This window comes from Hippoglossus hippoglossus, chromosome 7, assembly GCF_009819705.1.
Source record: "Hippoglossus hippoglossus isolate fHipHip1 chromosome 7, fHipHip1.pri, whole genome shotgun sequence".
Taxonomy (NCBI): Eukaryota; Metazoa; Chordata; class Actinopteri; order Pleuronectiformes; family Pleuronectidae; genus Hippoglossus; species Hippoglossus hippoglossus.
This window is the reverse complement of record NC_047157.1, coordinates 25,199,870-25,222,315: the sequence shown is the minus strand read 5'-3', so window position 1 is coordinate 25,222,315 and position 22,446 is coordinate 25,199,870. Positions and strand designations below refer to the sequence as shown.

At 43.3% G+C, this 22,446-nt stretch overlaps 1 protein-coding gene across 5 annotated transcripts; it reads right to left on the bottom strand.

Moving 5' to 3' along the window:
* On the bottom strand, window positions 1-18,610 carry LOC117764126 (ankyrin repeat domain-containing protein SOWAHC). Of its 5 annotated transcripts, none has more exons than XM_034589659.1 (14): window positions 18,586-18,610; window positions 18,214-18,426; window positions 14,220-14,281; window positions 13,329-13,514; window positions 11,801-11,917; window positions 8,721-8,777; window positions 8,401-8,502; window positions 7,654-7,665; window positions 7,509-7,511; window positions 3,775-3,861; window positions 2,746-2,751; window positions 2,261-2,333; window positions 1,538-1,633; window positions 1-1,435 (listed from the first exon to the last, which is right to left on the bottom strand). In XM_034589659.1, the coding sequence occupies exons 2-14, from the start codon at window positions 18,344-18,346 to the stop codon at window positions 1,257-1,259; spliced, it is 1,113 nt and encodes a 370-aa protein (XP_034445550.1). In that variant the 5' UTR covers window positions 18,347-18,426; window positions 18,586-18,610; the 3' UTR covers window positions 1-1,256. The 5 variants fall into 5 exon arrangements, with proteins under 5 accessions (XP_034445550.1, XP_034445551.1, XP_034445552.1 ...); XM_034589660.1 differs by having other exon boundaries at window positions 18,214-18,422; window positions 18,586-18,601; XM_034589661.1 differs by having other exon boundaries at window positions 18,214-18,418; window positions 18,586-18,600.
* Window positions 18,611-22,446: the final 3,836 nt, after the last annotated feature.

Below are 22,446 nucleotides of genomic sequence, written 5' to 3'. Positions count from 1 at the left end.
TTTGATATAAAATACAGTTTTTATACCAAAATATCTTCATTGTATAAATATTGTGCAAATAATGAAACTGCGGCTGGTCCTTTTGGATTAGATTACACAATTATCACAACAAATGGAAATGATGAACAGTACAAAAGCCCTTCAAACAAACGAACAGTTTTAGAACTGAAGTTAATTTCTCGTTTCAGAAAATCCTCATAAAGAGAGTTTGGAGCCTGGAAGCAGCTACGAGATGAATCGTGACCGTGACACATTTGATTTGGAGCAAAAATAATATTGGAAAATGCAAAAGCAAAGTTACAAGACTGTGCACGTAATTATTTTTAAAGGGAACTACATATCCCATGAAGCATTGCGACTGATCCCTGCTTCAGAGAAGTCCTGGTGGTTCTGGGATGTGGCGCCGAACCACCTGATCCTAGCAGACATGACTCTCGTGGTTGTGGTGAAACATTTCCGTGTTAACAGCCAGCTTCACCAATCAGAGACACTGCTCATACACCTGAGGATTGTGGGTAATGTAGTACTTCTTCTCGACGGTGTGAATAAGAGCTTTTAACATCGTTTCACCGTCTCGTAGTTTTTGGTAAGTCGACGTTTGATGGTTGCAATTTTGTGGCTGATAAACAAAATCTATGTTCAGAAAAATAAATGGGATTTTTCTGTGATTCAGATTCACAATGTAACGGCTCCAATGTCGAATGCGAAGGTTAAAATATTTTAGCTGAAGCTTCGAACTGTGGTTTCATGTTGTCCTTCATACTCTCACCTGCTGCTGTAAATAACAACAACATCAAATCTGTGGCGAATGAAATGACTCGTTTTAAAATGGAGAATAAAACCAGCTTCATCCTGTAACTCTGGACACTTTCACGGACCAGTTGTCGTCTTCTCGTCAGAACTTCAGCACAAACAAGCGTGAAGAAAGTTTAAAGAATCACTGTAGCCTGAGCTCATTCGACATTTTAAAGGCATAAGTAACATTAAGTAACAGGAAGTAAAGTATAAAGGCTTTAATAAAACTTTTGTAGGCGCAGCATCACGATTCTTATTCAGAGTTAAAGCTTCGGTGCTCAGTACTTGTACGAGCTTTGAGGTGCATCAGCAAGTGTGTGTGTGTGTGTACATAATTAATATACACACACAGTATTAATACTTCATGGTAAATGCAGGGGGGGGGGTTACGTTACGTGTTAATATGAACGTAAAAGCCAGAATGTCCGAGTCAGAAATCGTTCCCCGGTGACCGTTTCTCCTCAGCGTGAGAACTTTCGGGGTCTGAACGGCGGCGGGACGAGCTGATGCGACGGCGTCCTCTCCTCCTCCTCGATCGGCGCCAGCTCCTCCGCCGAGCCCCACTTCTTCTTGGAGTGGAACAGCGTCACCAACTTCCTGTTCCTGTTCCGCTCCCTGGCCTGAGTGACGTGAAGCTCTGCTACCGGAGGGAAACAAATGTTAAATCGATGAGAGAAAGTTTTTAGTGTTTTTACATGAACACAACTAAGAGTTATTATCTATTAAATGATTTATGACTCACGCAGCTCGATCTCCTCCTCTGGACCCTCTGGCTCTTTGACGTTCAGATAGTGGAAGGCAAGGTGGCCGCTGTAATCCCTCAAGTTTTCTTTGGCGCCTGATAAGAATTAAAAAACAAATCTCAGAAAACAGCAGGTAAGATTCGTCTAAACATTTATCCAAACACCAAAAGAAACTCCTAATCCAGAGGTAAAAGATAAATAACCACATGAGAGTGAAACCAGTTGTTCCTCTTAATCTGACTGACTGGTTTAATAAAAGTGAAACCATCAAAGAACCAATAGAAATAAAGGGTTTAACTCTGTAACATAAACTTGCGGGACAGAATTTTATTGTCGATTATATTTAGCTGAGAAAACAAATGTGTGAAAAATGACTAATCAGCCCATTTCATGCTGTAAGTTACTGTCGATTCAAGCCATTTTCAGACATGAACTCCGGAGAATGTCCTCACAGTTGGGTCCGGACTTTCTCCAGAGTTTGAGTTTCACATATGAACAACACAGGAGGAGATTCTCCAGAAATCCATTGACACATGAGCTCATTTGGACATTATCCGGAGTTTTTACTAGGGGGGGGGCTGGCAGGAGAAACTCTGGAGAAAGTCCGGAGCCGCTCACTTACAGCCCCTCAGCAGAATGTCCAGAGATAATCCGGAGTTCAGTGAATGTCTGAAAGCAGTTTTATCGAGGTGAGCAACACTTTAAATGAGAGCCATTTTTACCATATCTCCGTAAGAGCAGGTCCAGAATATGCCGGTGGCCGTGTAACGCTGCGATGTGCAGAGCTGTGTAACCCTGGAGAACGAAGAAACAAGAGGAAAACATTGAAATAGAAAAATTCAAAACTTTTAATTGTCAAGTTTTTAAGTATTTTTCTTTCTACTTTCTACGAGCGAGGAGTTCAAAAGGGACAGTTTGACTCTCTGTGGAGTTGCGGGGACGGAGCTGAGGAGGGTTTTGGTTCGGTACCTACCCCCTGGAGATTCCCAGGCCCCAAACGCAGCCAATGAAAACAGCAGTGAGAGGAAAAAAAAGAGACAAATTAGCAGAGGTTATGGAAACACCCGATAATGATAAAAACATAATTGCTTGGTAATTCCCTGAAAATTGCAGAGTTTTCAGGAGTTGTGCACGCGGGCACACGGACGCACTGTTTTGAGAAACAATTAACGTTGACATGACATGATTTATTAGCGCCGCCCGGCACCACGTGCTGCTGTAATGCATTTGCACAGCTGCATCTTCATAGAGATCATTTAGGGACCATTACATCACCGAGGGGACACGGCAGAACAAACCAGTAGCCTTGTTGTCGTCCTGTTGTTTCAAATAGATTCAAACCAAAGCAGCTTTATTCTACCGAGCCCAGCGCGGCCTGATAGGAGCCTGGATACTCACATGCTGCAAGAAAGAAGAGGAACATCGTGGATAAATCAGAGGATGTGCACGTCACAAAAAAAGCAAAATACAAAGCACCATCGTCCCAAAAGAGGCACTCCACTGGTTTTACACACAAAATGTAGTTTACTTGTCAAGATGCACGACTCTGGAGGAGACTTTCTGAAGTCTGAAATATAAAAGACAACCCCGATTATTTTGAGGTTCGGTTTGAGACTTCGGATGTTTTTCTGTGCGACAAACTTTGTGCATGTAAAGTGCAGCAGATTTGTTTTTCTCTCTCCTGTTGCCTCGTGTTTTGCAAATTGTAGTTTCAACTTTATTTCCACGATATCAAGTGCTGCAGTTGAGCGAATTTGTCTCGACATGAAATATCCGCAGCATTCGACCAGGACGGTGTTTTGAACGTGAGGAGCACAGCATCGTTTCCTCAGCAGCCACATGTATAATAAAGTTCAGAGCTAGTTTTACAGACGTAGATACATCTGCTCGTTTGGATGTGGTAGCAGAGGAGCTGAATATGATGCCTTGTGTTGGAAAGACGGCAAGAAAACAAAAACACGACCACAGAAAGTAACTCTGCTCATTTTATTGTTGTCGCTCACTTGTCTGCCTTGTGTTTCTGTTGTGTGGCTTGTAGTCGTGTTGTGGCTTTTGTGCTTTCTGTGAATACGCTTGTGTGCGACATCACTGTACGTTTCCCCCGTATATTGATGATTGATAAACTTTTCTTTGTCCTAATTTTTAAGTTTACACGTTGCACATTTGTCCTGAACCCGTTGGAGTGCCCCCTTTCGAAATCATTGCGTCTCAATGAAAAACAGAAGAACACACTCACTGACTTGGTGTTGACATCAGCACCGGCGTTGACCACGAGCGCGGCCATGTCCTCGTTGCCATGTTTGGCCGCCCAGTGCAGAGCCGTCTGTGAGAAACCAAGACAGAAGTTATTCAGAACAACCCTGTCCCCCACTCGGTTCTGCGGTAATCACTGTGGCGTCGTCCCAAGCCGAGCCAGGGCAGCTTCTCATTGGCCGGGGGCGAGGGCAGAGGGCCCAGCTGCGCACGGAGGGGTGTGGATGGATGGAGGGATGGTGAGAAAGAGGGATGGAGAGATGGTTTCCTGCCATCTAACGGAGCCTAATTACAAAACAACACAGCCCTGTGCCCACAGTTGGGGGGCCCGGCCGCCTGTCACCAGGGGGAAGATTGATGATGTTAGTGTGACCCGCAGAGGGGAGACCCACCCAGACATCACCGCGCGACTGTCAGCACACGTCAAGGAGGGAAACAAGCCCCCCCCCCCCCCCCCCCCCCCTTACAGATACACCCACATGTTAAGATACTCAAAGTGTAGATGCTATAATAATAGACACATGTACGGAGCAGGGAACTCGGCCGGTCCCGTGCAAACCACATCCACCTGTCTGTCCGCAGCTGTGATCTTTTCTGCTACACCACTTTAAGCTGCGTAATTACGGGTCATCGGCAGGTGGAAGCCGAGCGTCGGTGCAGATGTCGGCTAAACAACCACAGCCGTCCGCCGACCGAGGTCGAGACCTCACACGGCCGAGCGAACAGGGGCCGGCTCAGAGTTACACATCCACAGTGGACGGGGGGAAACTTTTTTAACTTTAACTTCTTGTTTTTCTCATGTGGAGCTCGAGAACAGTCACATGGAACTTAAATGGAGTAAGAGATTATAGACGTATTCATAAGGTCAAACAAACGGATATATACTATACTACTATGTACTAAGTATTTCAAATATTCAGCTACTTTAAAATTCTGTTCCTTTACAATCCAGAGTAAAATATTGGACTTTTTTACTCCCATTAAATTTACCTGACATCTATAATTCGATTGTTTTTTTTTTTATATAAAACAATCAATTTTATAAAACTTGATCAACTAAGTTAAGAAAAATGTCTTTACCTCAATCGGTTACATCATTAAATTGTTGCTGACAAGTTTATGGATCAACTTTTTTTCCTGAATTTAAATCAGTTTGTCTTCTGGCTGCCTGGATAAGAAGTATAAAAAAAGTTTAAAATCTTTTATATAGTTCTTTTCTTGGATTATCAGGAGTCTGAGTCAGAACAGCTGTGAGGACGAGACCCAGTATTTCTTGTTCCAGAGAAACACTTGTTTACCTCTGAGAGACAAACTGGGGCTACGACTAACGGCCGAACGGGACACGCGTCCTTTTGTGTTTACGATGCTAATCGTGCCGAGCGAGGTACAAAAAGCTTGTCCAACAGCCGGCCAGATAAAAATGTCTGCTTGTGTCCACTGAGGGGGATGAGGAAGCGACATGTTGCTTCATCTCTCTGCGTCAGAGACAGATTGTGATAGATGCTGTCTGGCTGGAGTGTCTCCATCTCTTTTGTCTGTCCTCTGTCACATCTTAAGACAGATTGGCCAGAGGGCTCTTTGACAGGCGGCTCGGCGGGTCCCCCCGTGGGCAGGAGTGATGGACGAGGCCGGACAGGATGCTGCGTCTTCCCTTCCTGCGCCTCACGTTTCTCTTTCCACCGACCGGGGGCGACCCCCCACCTGTCCCGTCACTCGGGGACGGTCGTGTCCCCCCACCCCGCGCTCCCCAGTGAGGGAAGTGGAGGCTACAGAGGGCTTCGCGTCGACGGGTGACACAATGAGCCGTGAGCCTGACGCTGCCCTGGACGCAGAGGGAGACGCTGAGGAGTGATGGGCTAATGATGTACTTACAAACTGTGTGGAGGAGGAAGTCCGTCACAGCAGGAACAGAGGTCCACGTCACGAGCAGGAAGACACAGGGAGAGGGAGAGAGAGGGAGAGAGAGGGAGAGACTTACAGGAGATCTGACTTCTTCACTTTTAAGCAACCTCACTGTTAAACCACTGCTCGAGAGCATATCTCTAAAACCACCTGATCCCGACAAACATTTGGTCAGAACAGGAAACACTTAAGTCTCCTCAGGATGAAGAGTAATCCCTTCAGTCCTTCGCCAAACACGGGACTCAGACCCCGGTGCTGGTTTGCACCTTCTGCGGAGCAAAGTCAGGACAGATCAAATACACCAGCACCTGGGATTTAAGGCCCTTTGGTTCTCATGAGACTTTTTGGATTGTGGGTATCAGTGTACGTTATCTGTGGCGAAGCATCCACCTCTGCTGCACAGGGGAAGGCTGAAGGCTAAAGGGAACATCAAAGAGGCCCGGGGGGGACTCAGCACCTTCCCAGGGACACAACCAGCATTGTTCTACAATTAATCCCAGCCTGCTCTATTACTTTCAGATTATCTTTAAGTGGGTGAAGTCTTTGTGGGGCATTAAGACTCTCCTTAATCCCAGCGGCCCCCCCCTACATCTCCCTGCACTTCAATGGCGGCCGTGCTATCTTGTCCGGGTGGGGATGGCAGGGGCTTAAGGGCCACTCTTAGAAGGTGGTCCGCCACGGCCACAGGACAGTGTGAGAACTGTGACACAGGGGAGGGACAACAAACATGAGCTCAAATCTCTTAAGCGCACAGGGAGACAAATAAAAGGATTTGGGTTGTCAGGGGGGCGCAGGAGCTAAAAAGCTATCTTTCATAATCCTTTTGATAGTGGACCTTTTGAAATGCATGATCTGGATGTTTTAACACGGGCTTCTCGGAAAACACCGTTACAGGGAAAACCTCCAGTGGGTGAGCTTGTGAAAGTTATACAAGCAAAACGTGGTTTTCGAGGAATCGGCGGATGGGTTCGAGAGGCGGCGAGCTGAGATGTGGTTTGTTGTGACGGACGTAACCTTCGCGAGGAGCTGGATTCTATTCTGAAAAACATAAAGCTACAGCCATACTAATGAAAATGGCATTTTCAAACTAAAATGATCTCTGTCCTCATGAGCATCTCGGCTCACTTACTCCTCTTCTACGCAAGCAGTTGTATCATATTTATACTACGTGAACTTATACTATTTGCACTATTTTAAACAGAAAATAACTTTTTGCACATTTGTTGTTATGTACAAACGGGTTCTTCTTAAGTTTAAAATGTTTTTTTCTTGTGTACAAATTGTTTTTTACTTGCTCGTAAATACATCCTGTGCCACTTTACTTTACTTTAAACCACTAAAGTGAAAAGGTGTATATAATGTACACACTCAGGATTTTTTAAATTTACTTTTATTCTATTGCTTTTCTTTTATATATTTGTATTCTCTTGTCTGCCTCGTTCTGAGCTGCCTGCTGCTGTAACAACAGAATTTCCCTGGTGTGTGGCTCAATAACGTTTTATCTTATCTTAAAAAGGCAGAATTCAACTGCACAACAGCTGTGAGCAAAGACAACAGCTCAGCAACGCTTCTGATTGATTCTCCATGTTGTTTTCTACACTTGTAGCCGAGGCTGATTGTTTCCTTCTGGAAGGAGGTCACGTGACGGGAGCCTGACGAATCAGCGAAGGCTACGCCGTGACTGAAAATAGTTTCCAAACTAAACTGGGACCAGCAGCGTTTCCAAACTTCTTGTGTGGACGCCAGGCGCAGCTGAGGCGTGGATGTGTGGATGTAGCCTCAGCCTGTAGGTGATGATAGAGAGAGGACACTTACCCCCTGAAAGGACGGTCACCATCGGTCAGGAGCGTCAGAGGGAAAACACAAGAGGCTTCAAGTCAGAATTCACGTCACAGACAGCGACTTAATAAATAACGACATCAAATTACAGTTAGCAGCACGTCACACGTAGACTACTTACAGAGGTGAAGTCCTGGTTTGACACGCCCCCCAAAAGAAAAGAAACACAAAACCATTAATAATCAGTTGAACCGGAGCAGTGAGACAATATCGGGTTTAGTCCTCGTCGACCAAATAGTTGCAGGAACTACAAAGTCAGAGGAACTGAAGTAGAAAGAAATTCAGACACATGCAAAGTAACTTTCACACGTGAAGAACACAGCGTCCTCACGTTACTGCTGTTTGATGTTTGAGTGGCTAAAAGGACGGATCATTAAAATCTGTATTTGTGATTAATTACCTGCATTAGAAGTCTTTTACTGCACAAAACAACTTAAAATAAGTCTTATATTCAAGATCCTTGATAATTTTATAAATCAGATTAATTGAAGTTATGTTTGCTTGAATATGTGTTAAGACTAAACGCTCATATTCTGGAGGAATGATGACTCGAGTCTCAGTTTCACCTCGACATGGTGAATGAAACACTTTATTTTTCTATAACGCAGTTGATGTCCAGACAATCTCGTCAGATTTTTTACTTCTAGAACCGAGTTGTTGAGCTCTATTTATCTGGGATTAGATTTTTCCTCCTAAAACGTTTGTCGAACCTGGAATTTAGTTTGAAACGTGTGTCTGCTTGAGTTTCTCGTCCCATGATGCATTGTGTTGTGTCACTTTATCTGCAGATGGCCACAAATCTGAGAACAAGATCCAATTTGTGTCTTTTCAGAGGCAGATCGGGGGGGGGGAGGGGGGGCAGCTCTACCTTCTTGTTTGCCAGAGAGGGGTCCTGCCTGAGCAGCTGAGAGAGGTCAGGGACTCGAGCGCCGGCGGCCGAGTAGATCCACTCCTTCTCTATGGGATCCAGCTGGAGCAGAGAGAGGGGGGGTGCTTAGACACGCACACACACACACACACACACACACACACACACACACACACACCCAACTATCCACATCCTGTTTTTCCATTTCCTGTCACACTTTGGTAGATGAAGCTGCTGTTGCTTCACTTGACTTTTACTTCACCTCATGTTTTCTCACACATCTTCTGGGAAAAGACACAAAAAAAACTAATTGGACTCACGGCGACGGCGGCGGAGCCCAAGCTGCCGGTTCCCTCCTCGTCCTGCTCCGACTCGGACTGAGAGACAGGAAACAGAAAACTGTTACTCAGAGGTGACACACGTTAACTGAACTGTGTCCGTCACACAACATCACAGGCTGCACACACACACACACACAGACACACACACACACACTCTCAGAGCGAGGTCACGCTGCTGTGCTGTTTCCAGCTGACGAGACGCGACCAAAGGGTGACAGACAGGGAGGGAGGTAATGGGAGAGCAAGGCCGAGGTGACACTTTCACACACGAGGGGTAATGAATAACAATCCAATTAACAATTAACCCCAAAAACAACAAGCCTACAGTTGTTGTCGTCGCCTCTTCGGGCCTGAAGTGGTCGAGGGGAGGAACTCACAGTCGTGACCGAGCCCGCGAGTGTAAAACTGTCACTTCGGCTGATTTATGTTGGAGCGAGCAAATCGTTCTCAGATCAGAAACGATGTTGAAACACTTTCACGTCACACGTCAGCGAGCTGAACATGAAAAGTGTTTCGGGGGGGGCAGTATTTATCCAGCCTGTTGCTCTCTGACACACGTCCATTTCTTTAGTGCTTTTGTTGGAGCCCGATAATAACGAGGAAAAAGACAGAGAGGGGACGAGACTGCCAGCAAATACAGTACCCCCCCCCCCCCCCGCACTTTGATTCACAGTCTAATGGCTTCTAGAGCTGCAGATATTATTCTCACCACCAATTTATGTCCCTTCATCAAATATCAAACTGTCCCAAACACGCAGATATTTAGTTTATTATCATAGAAGATAAATCAGAAGCCGGAATTGGTGATTTATTTATTTATTATTTTTGGGCTTTTTTGTGTTTCAAAAGTGAATTTTAGGATTAATCTAAATCAGAAGAAGATTATTTTTGGCTCATGCGACCGGTGGAAAGTGAGGTGAGATAATTTAGGTGATGATTTGGTGCTTTACAAATAAAATTGAACTAAATTGGATCAACTTGCTGTAAGATCAGTGAATCTCAACCTTTCTGAGTCGCACACAGACTCACTAACGTCCAGTCTGACTCAGATCGTATCACTGCTTCACACAAGTTAAGGAAAAAACTAAAATATGTCATTTAACAAAAATATATATATTTGTTGACCCAGGTTGAGAATCACTGCTTAATACGACCACAAGGACACAGAGTTTAAACAACTTCTTTCATAACATAGCGTCTTGTTGAGTTATATTTTATTACTTAATAGTTTGGCTCATCAGTATCAGAACTTTGATTATATATTTAATATAGCTTATACATAGATTTATTAATTTTCGCATTCTTATGTCTATTCTGAAGAAAGAAGCAGAGACAGAAATCATCTCTTGACTGGAGAAGGAAACGTTCTACAGTGAAAAGTTTTACAATGAGATTTGTACAAAATTTGGGATCCAGATAAGAGTTGAATTTCTAATTCCTACAGATAATTTTTTAAATACAGATTAAGTCTTTATAATTGCAATGCTACAATTTTAGTTCCATATCATATTTTCTCGTCGTAATATTCAGACTTTATTCTTGTGAAATTACAAAGTTCCAACTCTTTTCTCATGGTTATATTAAAACTTTCTTCGGCTTCAAGACTTTCTTCTCGAAATCTCAGAATCTCTTTTCTTCAACATGGACCTAACACTCAAATTTCTCATTTAATGTTTTGCATTTCTGTGCTGTGATTTATTTTTACCTATTCACCTGCCCAGGACAGATACTTTCAGCCAACACACATTTCCTCTCTATTGAAATCTACTGTAATCCACTAAAGGTCAAATAAGATTCTGGGGAAGGGAAACGCTCACTTCCTGATATATGTGTTAAAATTTAAAGGAATGATCCTTCACTTGAAATAATGATATGATAAATTAAACTTCCCATCAGCCTTTGGGAGACGGACTTCACAGTTTACAGCCCCGGGCGTCGGGATTAATAATAACGAGCCAGGTAACTTCTTTGATACGAAACAACCGTCGACGGCCTTAAATACAAAGTTCAAAGGGACTAATACCTTCAGCAAACGCTCTTAATCCCATTGTGGCTCCACATTAACACATTCCAACATATTTCATGTGTCTATTGTGCCGAGCGAGGAGCGAAGCCCCATATCTCTCTGTGACCTCTGTAATGAACACAAGTGATTATTATCTTTCTAATGAGCTCCAACATGTTGCTGCTCAACATAATAACAGGGAGCTTCATTTAGATGCAGATTCTCACACCGGCCCTCCTTCTCCTCCTCCTCCCCCCCCCCACCGCTCCTCCCTCCACCCACTGCTGTAGGTGACAAATCCAGGTAATTTACTTAGCGCCACCTGGTGGGTGACACGGAGACCACTGCAGTGAGGGTGAGTGCGCAGATATAAGTGGATAGTGATAGATATAGATATAAATGCAAAGATGAAATAATGTAGATAAAATAACAGCAGGAAATGAGACAGATATCAGTAAACATGCATTCATTGTTTCAATTATCAGTTAATATGCATTTTATTCTTCTTTAATAATGTTTTACTTATTATTTAATATGACAAAGAAAAGAAAATGGCTCATTTTCTTAATTTCAGAGGCTAAAATCTGAAACATTTTTCACTAATTGTGCTTGAAAAGGATGAAAAGATCAATAAACTATAAAAGGTAGTCGCTGATTTAACAGTTATTTGTTTCAGCTCTTGTATTATATCGTCTATAATATAATAATATAACTATTAATGCATGAATCTGTGCGTCACTTTAATGCAGCAGCAGGTGAAGTCTCACTAGTTTTATTCTATAAAGATGGAAGTGAATTAATCAGCTGCTTTTATGGGAAACGTGTTAAAAAATTGTATGAACTGATTTCATTAGTTCATAATTTTCACAATAAAAGGTTAGGGAATTAAAACAAACATATATAAGACATATATAAGATAAGTGGCTGTGAGCATAACAACCATATGTGTGTATATTATATATGTGTGTATTATAATATGTATATGTGTGTACTATAATATGTATATGTGTGTATATATATTCGTCCACTTCCTCTCAATCAGTCAAATTGTCACCTTTGACCCTGAATCCTTGTCCAGCTCCTCGTCCCCGTTGCTCGGCTCTGAGGGAACCTGGATGTGGATGACAGGAGGTGGAGGGAGCTGCCTGGTGACTGCTCCTGTCCTCTGCTCCTGTAGGAGAACAGTTCACACCTGCTGTTAACATCTGTCCTGAGGGATCCGATCACAACCGACCATCGCACCTGATGTTGAAATACGTCCTGAACGTGTCTCCTGTGGTCAATTGGGATCTGATCTCACTTCTCAATAAATAATTTTCGTCAAACTAATGTTTTTACACAGTCTGAGTTGAGGGATGTGTTTAATGACAATGTGTTTGTGTGTCCACGTGCATCTGAATGTGCTCTGATAATACGTGAACACCATCTCAAGCAATTTCTCTACATGAGTCTCGTTAATTAAACAATTAATGAGATCATTTTCGTTTTACCAAATAATTGCTGCTCAGTTTTTCTGAATTAACTAAATAGTCTCCTGTATAATCCAGCAAGAGGCTCTCACTTTCATGGAAGCAAACATGTCCTGCCTGTGTAGTTTAATCCGGTTTTATTTGGGTTTGGGTTTGAGACATTTGTAGATACTTTAAGTGTCTGTCTTCAAGTGTCTTACCTCTGTTGACACTGTACTTAAGCAGCCCTGTTGGAGGACTGCTTATCGGGGTTGGGCAGCAACAACCGCAGCTTCCAAGCCGGGGAGAGCTTCTCGTGAGATTTAGCCTTAATATAATATATACATTTTCCTAAAAACCAAAACCTGCTGTGTTTTTCCTAAAGGGATAATTAAGTCGATAATTCAGAAAAGGGAGGAGTCAAGGTATTGATTATAACCTGAACTCTGAACAGCTTCTCACTGAGCTACAAACACAAACTTTCTCCGAAGGTCAAACACTGAACCGTGTCGAGGTGAACGGCAGCGTCAGCGCTTCGCCTGCTCGATCCTTCACCATCTGGGTGTGGACACATTATGTTTACTTTAGGGCCTGTTTGAGCAAAACATGTGTGAGGAGGTTCAACCCGCAGCATGAAACACGTTAATCCTTTAAATCTATGGCTCCACGCTCAAGTTTATTGCAGGAACAATATGTAGAAGTACTTCCAGAGGATTACTGTGCATTAAACATATAACGCGCGGTGTTTATCTTCACAAAAGTCAAGTGCTTCTGTGCATTAGTCTTAACCAGATCCGTCCTTTATGTAAAGACATAAGCCCTTTGACCGTCCCTTTGGTCTCACAGCGGCTAACTTACATGTCCCCCCATCCGAAGAGCTTTATTCCCTGTTCCACAGTGTTCTGTCTGTGCGTCGACGCCACAGAGCCGTCGTTAGTTAGATGGCCGACACGTGCGAGGAGAGAAAAGGCGCCGACAAAGACGACCTTGTTTAGAAGTAAATGCGATGCTCAGACAAAGAGTAAACACGTTGTCCTGCAGGGCGACGGCACAAAGTGTCGCTGCTGAATCATCCCCCAATTTATTTAACGTTTTTTTAAAAAAAAAGGAGAATAACGAGCTTCATATATTCACCTCCCCACGTGACGCGCGCTCATCCCGTCTTTCGTGCTGGTGCGGAGAAGAGTCCCACTGTGCAGCGGCTGCTGTTCTGGACGGACTCTGACGTCTCTGTCCGTCCCCGTCCGAGTCGTGATGTCTGGCATCGCGCTCCTGCAGCTGCTGCCTGTATTTCTTCTTCAGGACGAGGAACTTCTCACCCTGAGACACAAGATGTGTTTGAAAAGCAGGAAAATGTACAAATTTGAACAAACCTGAACATCGCACAGAGGCAGACAATAGTTTTATCTTCGTACTAAACTGAGCTCTCGTCTCCTGGTGCAGCTCATAAAGGTTTTCTGTGCAGTTGTTGACGTCTTTGTGCACGTGCAGGACGTAATGCACAATCCTCACACTGACACTACGACCTATGGGATGCCTGCGTTGCACTGAGAATTTCAGGAATGCCCAAACAATGGTAGGAAAGAGGGAGACGGCAACAAACCTGGATGTAAACAACGCAGGATATAAAATACTTAAAAGATCAGTTTTGAAAATGATTTAGTGATATATTTCAAGGATGCACACAATGTAAAAACTGTGACTGTACAGGTAAGAGAGTTCCCTGAACCATACCACATCCTTCCACCAGGTTTCGTGGTAAGTTTTTTACATAATCTTGCAAAACACGACCTCCTTGGTGAAGTTTATTAGTCTAAAAATCTTTCTTTAAATAGTTTGAGGGGGAAATGAAATCTGCAGCTGCCGTCCCCTGGGAGGAAACGTTAACAGATCTCGATCCTTGGTTACGTCACAAATACTTTCACCGGAATAACGACTTTTCATGCCTCAGTGTAGAAATATAAATGCAGAACACATGGCAGCAGAGTTTTACCCACAAAAGGTAAAAATATTCAAATCACTCACATTCTCCGACTTCACCACCGCGATTCGGTCGATGATGAGCTTGAATTCTTCTCTGTATTTAGCTGCAGGGGAAAAAAACACTCGACAAGTTACACAGAAAACTAAACATAGCTTTTATAGAATCTCCCCCGTTCTGTGATACTTTGACACCAGGGATTTAATTCGTGAGAGCAAAAAAGAAAAAAATGTGGCTTCATGTGGGTGACAGACAGATGTGTAAGTGCCTGTTTGTAACATGACGGTGGATGAGTTGAGGGTTTGTGTTTCTAAGTGGAGGCATTAAGAGGATTTAAAGGCTCCTGACAGGACAGAGGGAGATGTTCCCCCTCCAGCATCAGCAGGGACACAAACAGATCACAGTGGATCCGTGAGGACAAAAACCCTGACTCATGTTACACCACCTTTTCCTGTGGGAACCAAACAGGCAGCAGCTGATAAAACTCTCTTGTCTCTGTTTACACGACGTGAGCAGATATTCAGGCATGTGCCGACTCTGTGGTTCGGAGCGGCCTCTCCGCTACGCAAGCACGGAGGGGGGGGGATTTTTTCCAGGCGTAGGTATTCCATTCATGCGAAGGTGAACACGGACACGCAGCTCCTGGGACAATTGAAGTGTTTCCCTTTCCTGGTGTTGGACGGAGAGAAACATGTGTAGTTCGGGACGGTTGTGCGGCTCACGCTCACAACAACAGGAAGTCCAAAGGGAAGCCGACACTTACATCTGCCTCAACAAAAGAATTCCTTATCGCTTAGTAGCGGCGAGTAGCATCGTGCACGTTAGTTATTAGCCAGAGGTCGGCAGAAACAAGCAGCTCGCACACAAACACACACATGTGCACACAGCCCCCCCCCCCCCCCCCCACCCCCCTGGACACCACTGCACTTCCCACCGTGCCCCAGTTTTTTCCCCCCATCTGATGGAACAGCGAGCCCATTAGAGACGTCTGCACCCAGTCATGCATGTGGACTTAATTATGATTAAAAAACGCTATCATCACAATCACGACGCGAAAAGCTGCGACCACATGCCACGACAGACTTTAAGCACTCTTCTAATTGGACGGCCGTGTCAGATGGCCGCGCTCTAAACCTCTGTCAACAACTGCACTGCTGACGCTGCATCTGGAGCAGCACAAGGTCACTGTGGATAATCATTGAGGGAGGATTCAACATGTCACTGTATCAGTGCCAAAGGTACAAAAAAAAAAAAGGTGCTGCAGATTCAGAATGGAAACATGAGGAATCATCAGGAGCTCGTTATTCGGTTTCTGGGCCAAAAACAAAAGATGGAATTTAAGAGCAAATGTTCTGTGATTAGTCTGATGTGTGTTTTTATCTCTGAAGGGTTTTAATGGGACGTGCATCTGCATTGGGAAAGAAGAGATACAATAAAACACAGTCTAACATCCCTGCAATCAATAAATCAACTTCATGCCACTTTAAAGGTAGACTATGTGGATTCTGAAAATAGTAATAACACATTTGTACCTGCTGTAAACAAACTAAAATACCCATTAACTATTTATCTATCTATCTATCTATCTATCTATCTATCTATCTATCTATCTATCTATCTTTCTATCTATCTATCTATCTATCTATCTATCTATCTTTCTGTCTATCTATCTATCTATCTATCTATCTATCTTTCTATCTATCTATCTATCTATCTATCTATCTTTCTGTCTATCTATCTATCTATCTATCTATCTATCTTTCTATCTATCTATCTATCTATCTATCTATCTTTCTGTCTTTCTATTTGTCTATCTATCTATCTCTCTATCTTTCTGTATATCTATCTATCTATCTATCTATCTATCTATCTATCTATCTGTCTTTCTATCTATCTATATATCTTTCTGTATATCTATCTATCTATCTATCTATCTATCTATCTATCTATCTATCTATCTCTCTATCTATCTATCTTTCTGTCTATCTCTCTATCTATCTTTCTGTCTATCTCTCTATCTCTCTATCTCTCTATCTATCTATCTATCTATCTGTCTTTCTATCTATCTATATATCTTTCTGTATATCTATCTATCTATCTATCTATCTATCTATCTCTCTATCTATCTATCTATCTATCTTTCTGTCTATCTCTCTATCTCTCTATCTATCTATCTATCTATCTATCTATCTCTCTATCTATCTATCTATCTATCTATCTTTCTGTCTATCTATCTATCTATCTATCTATCTATCTATCTATCTATCTATCTATCTATCTCTCTATCTATCTATCTATCTATCTATCTATCTATCTATCTATCTTTCTGTCTATCTCTCTATCTCTCTATCTCTCTATCTATCTTTCTGTCTGTCTATCTCTCTATCTCTCTATCTATCTATCTATCTATCTATCTATCTCTCTATCTATCTATCTATCTATCTTTCTGTCTATCTATCTATCTATCTATCTATCTATCTATCTATCTATCTATCTATCTCTCTATCTATCTATCTATCTATCTATCTATCTATCTATCTATCTTTCTGTCTATCTATCTATCTATCTATCTATCTATCTATCTATCTATCTATCTATCTCTCTATCTATCTATCTATCTATCTATCTATCTATCTATCTTTCTGTCTATCTCTCTATCTCTCTATCTCTCTATCTCTCTATCTATCTTTCTGTCTGTCTATCTCTCTATCTCTCTATCTCTCTATCTATCTCTCTATCTCTCTATCTATCTTTCTGTCTGTCTATCTATCTATCGATCTATCTATCTATCTATCTATCTATCTATCTATCTATCTCTCTATCTATCTATCTTTCTGTCTATCTCTCTATCTATCTATCTTTCTGTCTATCTCTCTTACAGAAATCTCTACTTTAAGTTTGGCCTTTCAGTTGTTTTCAATACGGCTTACGTCACGAGCGCTCGTCTCTTTTATGATCAACAGATCAAGTTGCTCAATGTGCATCATCATTGTTTCAAATGAAAATGCAGCCTGAGGCTTGTGGCCTTTATAAAGGGTTGGGTGGGGTGGGGTGGGGGGCCCATTGTGTCACAATCCGTCCACAAGCTACAGAAGCTAAGATGACACTTCTAACGCGCGACAGACAAATGAAAAAGAAAACAAATGTGTCCCTGTGAAAAAGCGACTACACACACGAAGGAGACACTGACGAAGATGTCAGGAGAGTTTGTGGAGATACGAGCTGATGACGCTGTCGGTGTGTTGTCAAGGAAATCACGTGATCTCCGCAGCGGAGTTAAAACGTCACTTCCTGAATCAAACTGGAGTTTACCCCGAGGTCAAGTCTGAAAGCTGCTCTAGTCATTCCAGAGTAAAGTAAAGCTTTCGCAGCAAGAACCTTTGAATGAGTCTTTCAGCTGTGAGCAACATTTAATTGCTTACAGATTCAAACTTTGTATTTGCATCTTTAAGAGTTGAGAGTTACTTCCACGTGACTTTTCTCTCACACCCGTTAGTCAGTAGAAACACGAGAAGCATCCCGGCCTCGGCGATGATTCAGGGTTACATCAGCACATGTAGAGTTAGTGGGTGGAGGGAGAACCACACAGTAAACACACAGGGATCCTGAACCAACACGGTGGGAACCAGTGCTCATCTCTAACCAATCCTCGTTTCGCTGAGGGACCATTGTTCATAGTGTGAGGAGCTGCATCATGTGTCAGAGTCTCTGGTCCTCAGTGCTGCTACAACCGCCCCTGGGGGGGGGGAGAGGAGGAAATGACACAACTCCTGCTGGAACTGTGGATCCATGAAGGAGCTTTAATTCAAACCAGATGTAGTCTGATGTGGAACCCAGAGCAATGGAGGGTTTTCTGAAGCAGCACTGTGGGGTGGGGGGGGGGGGGGGGTGTAGACTTATTAAAAATGCATGTTATCATCAGTGACATGATGGAGGAGAGTCTGGCAAACACGAGGGCGGCTGATGTTTTGCGCCCCCCCCCTCACCCCCCTCCTCCTCCATATACCTTCATCCACGACCCCACGGCTGGATACTCACCACGCAGCTGCGCGTCACCGTGGCCAATAAAAGGCTTGAACGTCTTCATGATGTCTGCGTTCCTCACTTTGCCCGAGTTTCCTCCGCGGGAGCAGAAGTAGTCCAGCAGCGCGTCCTCGCTCACGTCGCCCATGTCCGCGCACGGGTTGGATCTTTTTACGCACGGAGCTGACGCGTCTTTTTTCTTTATTCTCACTGTCTCTCTCTCTCTCTACGCGTCCCCGTCGCTGTTTCTCACGCACACACAGCGCAGCAGCATCGGAGCCTTCGGGGCTAATTTGTGTGTTGAAGTTCTGCGAGCTTCACTCCACCCAGAGGAGCTGCGCCTCCTCCCGTTAACCCTTCACACTCAGCAGCACCTCCTGCAGGAAACTCTCTCTCTCTCTCTCTCTTCTTTTTTTCTGCTGATGTTTTATTATAGCGGCTCGCACGAGGCCGCATCTGAGGGGCTTGTGTCTCCAGATTCCCGAGATTTTAAGTGTCCGTGAACGTCTCTTATCAAAACAGTGGCGGTTCTAGCTTTTATGGCTCCCTGGGCTAATGCCCCCCCTATATATCTATATATCTATATATCTATATCTAGATGGATGGATAGATAGACAGACAGATAGACAGATAGATAGATAGATATGGGTCATCACACAGGTGCATATATATATATATATATATATATATATATATATAGATATAGAACATTCATAGAACCACTTCCTGTTTGGCAATTTGTCTTCAAAGTGAAAGCACAATGTTTGTTTTGCTGCTCCCGTGGTTTATATTGAACTTTTTTCTTTTTTGACAAGTTCTGAATTTAGTTTTGAAGATTGTGTCGGTTTTGCAGTTCAGAAAGTCATTCAAACTTATATATGAACCACACGAGTGAACTGTTCTAAAGACAATTCAGGCCTCTATAAGGAAAATCTTCCTTGCAGATAAACCAGGTGGGATGAACACAAGGTTTTCTAACTTCACTCTGCACCACAGACTGTTTGTAAAAAGCTCAGCACACAGACAATAAGACGTGACTGAAGTAGCTCCACCTCCGTAGAGCGCCCACTCCAAAAAGGTTAATTCACCCATTTGATAATATTATGTGAAAACAATTGGATTGGTTGTGCACCGCTCACTCCCCCCCCCACCCCCCCACCCCTGTGCACCTCACTGATAATGATGTCGGGCCTCGTCAGACCAGGTATTAGACACAGAACACATTGTCAGATTAATTGTGCGATTTGCGCCGTAAATATTAAATGTGCCGGACTTACATGCTAATCCCTCCGTGCTCCTCCAGTATAGCTTCTCTTTGAATGGGGTTTTCATTTAATTTGCAAAAATGATTTGTGTTTCGTGTTTTAGGCGGCCCGCCCCTAAGAAGACAATATTGGAATTACAGTAAGCTTCTTATAAGCTGATACAATTATTGAGGTGCAGGAGTTTACGTCGTCTCGTGAAAGTGGGACCCTATGCTCTTTCAATTTAGAAAACAACACAACTTTTACGATGATAGAGAAATTTGATCCTCTGGCATATGCCACGTCTTTGTGCGATGAATTAATGCCAGAGAGCAGCTGGTAATATACATTTATCACCTTCCCGCTGCTGTTTGGGGATTGAATGATGACAAAGGAGCCATGATTAGTTTTTGTTCAAGGCATTAGAGTAGTTTGAAGTACTCAGATACTTCACTTAGGGAAAAGTATCAATATAAAAACATTAAAACAGACCTAAAACTACATTGTAATGCTGGAAGTATTAAAAGTAAAAGAACTTGTCCTGCAGAAGAAGCGTCCCTGTAACCAAAGTATTATCAAAAAGGACTTTCTCATATTGTTAATATTGATGCATCAGTTTGAAGCAGCATGCTGCAGCTGTACAGATAGAGATTTTACTTATTTACTTTATTTATAGTTTGGTAATTTAGTCCTAAATCTGAGGGGTCGTGAGATGCTTGATAGAAAAGACAAACTAATCAGTTTTGAGTTTTTCCGTACTTCTCTCTAATGTTTGCTGCCTTTTGTGAAATATTGGAAACTTGTACCTTATTTCAATGAAACCATCTACGAGGTGCAGAGGAGAAATCACTGGTTTAACATAAAGCACTTGTAAAATCTTAATCTGAACAAGTATTCATACATTTTAAATAAATGTGGTGGAGGAGGAATTTAAATACTCATGTGAAGTACCCAGAACTTCAAACTGGACTTAAGTGCAGTACTTGAGTAAATGTTTCCGTGCAGTAATAGAGCAATAACCTGGTGATGTTTGAATATTGCAGACTTAGTGAATCCACACATGTCGGCCTTACAAAAGAAGGAAGTACAGGAACGTGTCAAACTGTAATTTAGAGAGTTTTCTCAGCTGAGTTTCACACTGTAAAATGTCTCATCATTGCTCAAAACTAAAATACAAAACAACTGCAGAGGAACTCAGTAGAGCTCATTCCTCCATCAAGGCCCAACAGATTCCATCAAGCTGCTGCAAATTACACACATTCGTAGATATCTGTTCCATAAATGTACCTGATATTTAACAAAAAGAAGATCCAGGTATTCATACCCTGGAAATCGACACCCCGTCTATCTTGCTTACACACAAACAAATAAATAGGGGTGAGAACATAACCTCCTTTGAGGAAAATCAGGATGTTTATGGGTTGTTTAAAAATATATATATTTACTATATCGTCATCAAAGGTCAAAGTTCAAGGTCAGTGCAGCCTCATAAACACGTTTGTGTTAATTCTGACTCGACAAATGTCCCAGGATCAAAATCCTGATGAGAATTTTATGTCCAAATGGGCAAAGGTCAACTTGACTGTGACTTTATTTAAACACCATAACTCAGGAGCAGACGTGGGGATCATGAGTTAAACTTGGAAGAGTTAGTGGAGGCAGAGTGTGAATAGTTAGTTCTTTTGAACATCTCTTCAGCTGGTTGACTGGTTACCGCTGATCTCTGGGATCCATGAGAGCAGAACCAGATGTTCCTGTGCCGCATGTGAAGGTCGCAGCCTCCACCAGTCTGATGCCGGTGCGTGGTACTGATCGAGGGCAGATGTTCGCGTGGGTTATCCATTCCATATGGCCGCCACTCGTCCACGGGGGCCTTTTCACAGCACAGCGCTTGTAAACACGCTTTAGTTCGCTGTTCCCTGTTTTTTCTGCCCCTGTAAAACATGTCCTAAATCCAATCACCTAGTCCGTCTAAAGGGGATGATGTTGATGAACGGGAATGTGTAGTGGTAGTAGTGACCTATACTGTAAGCCCCTACTGAGATTACAGGCAGGCAACCAGCCAGCCGGCCGGCCAGCCAGCCGTCCAGGTCTGGCGAGGGCACCAGGAAACAGCCAGAGCTTACAGAGGGATTGTTTGGACAGACAATGGTGTCTACCTGGTTTTAATCCCCGCTCAGAAAGAGTACAGGGGATTGGCAGCGTTTAATAAATGAAAGTGCTCCTATAATCAGGATTTGCCAAAGTGCCCCTTTGTGTTAATCGGACATTTTTTACAGCATGGTTTTTGACATCTGCCACAGCGAGTGGTGTTAACCCCTCCGCTGCCCCAGCTGCGTGCAGCGGCGCGGCTTCACCAGACGTCATGCAGAGAGGGACACGACGTGTAATTAAACAAATGCAGCGTGCACAGTGGGGAACGTTCTGCACACGAGTCAAGCTTCTCGATGAGGAAATGTAAAAACAAGGATTCAGAAACTGTTCCTGCAGCAGAAAGGTTCCAGGCTCCGGCCTCTTTGTGTTATGTCTTTCTGTGTGTTGAATAATCGGCAGGATGCCGGCGACCTACAGCCACCGAGGACCAACGGCTCACTGTGGCACAACCTCATTACTTACTAAGCACAGGCTAATAGAGCAGGGATGTGTAATTACTTCATTGCTAAAATAGAAAGCTGCATTTTAGTAATTAAAGTCCAACGTATCAGCGGTAAAGCACGATAAAATAGTTTTAAAATCGAGGATTACAACAGTAAATCCCGAGCGGGCCAGATGTGAGAGCGGGAGGGGCCCCCGCTGCATTGTGGGACCGGATTAAACAGAAAATCCCACAGGACCGCACTGTCTTTTCCCTGCAGCTTACGGGCTTGTGTGGACTCAACATGCTGTAATCCACCGATTAGCTGATATAATCACCTGTAAATACACCTTGGCCACGATGTGACTCTGGGCCATCAGGTCCCGCTCTGCTCGGACGTCCAGGGAGTGTGTGTCTGTGTGTCTGTGC

What these genes read in the sequence shown, in the direction of transcription:
- LOC117764126 (XM_034589659.1), bottom strand. Translation starts at nt 18,346, where the DNA reads ATGGGCGACGTGAGCGAGGACGCGCTGCTGGACTACTTCTGCTCCCGC. An exon ending in AGCGCGCGTCACGTGGGGAG is followed by an intron (nt 11,918 to 13,328) that starts GTGAATATATGA and finishes GTTCTCCTACAG; the next exon opens with GAGCAGAGGACAGGAGCAGT. An exon ending in CCTGCTCTTACGGAGATATG is followed by an intron (nt 1,634 to 2,260) that starts GTAAAAATGGCT and finishes AATTCTTATCAG; the next exon opens with GCGCCAAAGAAAACTTGAGG.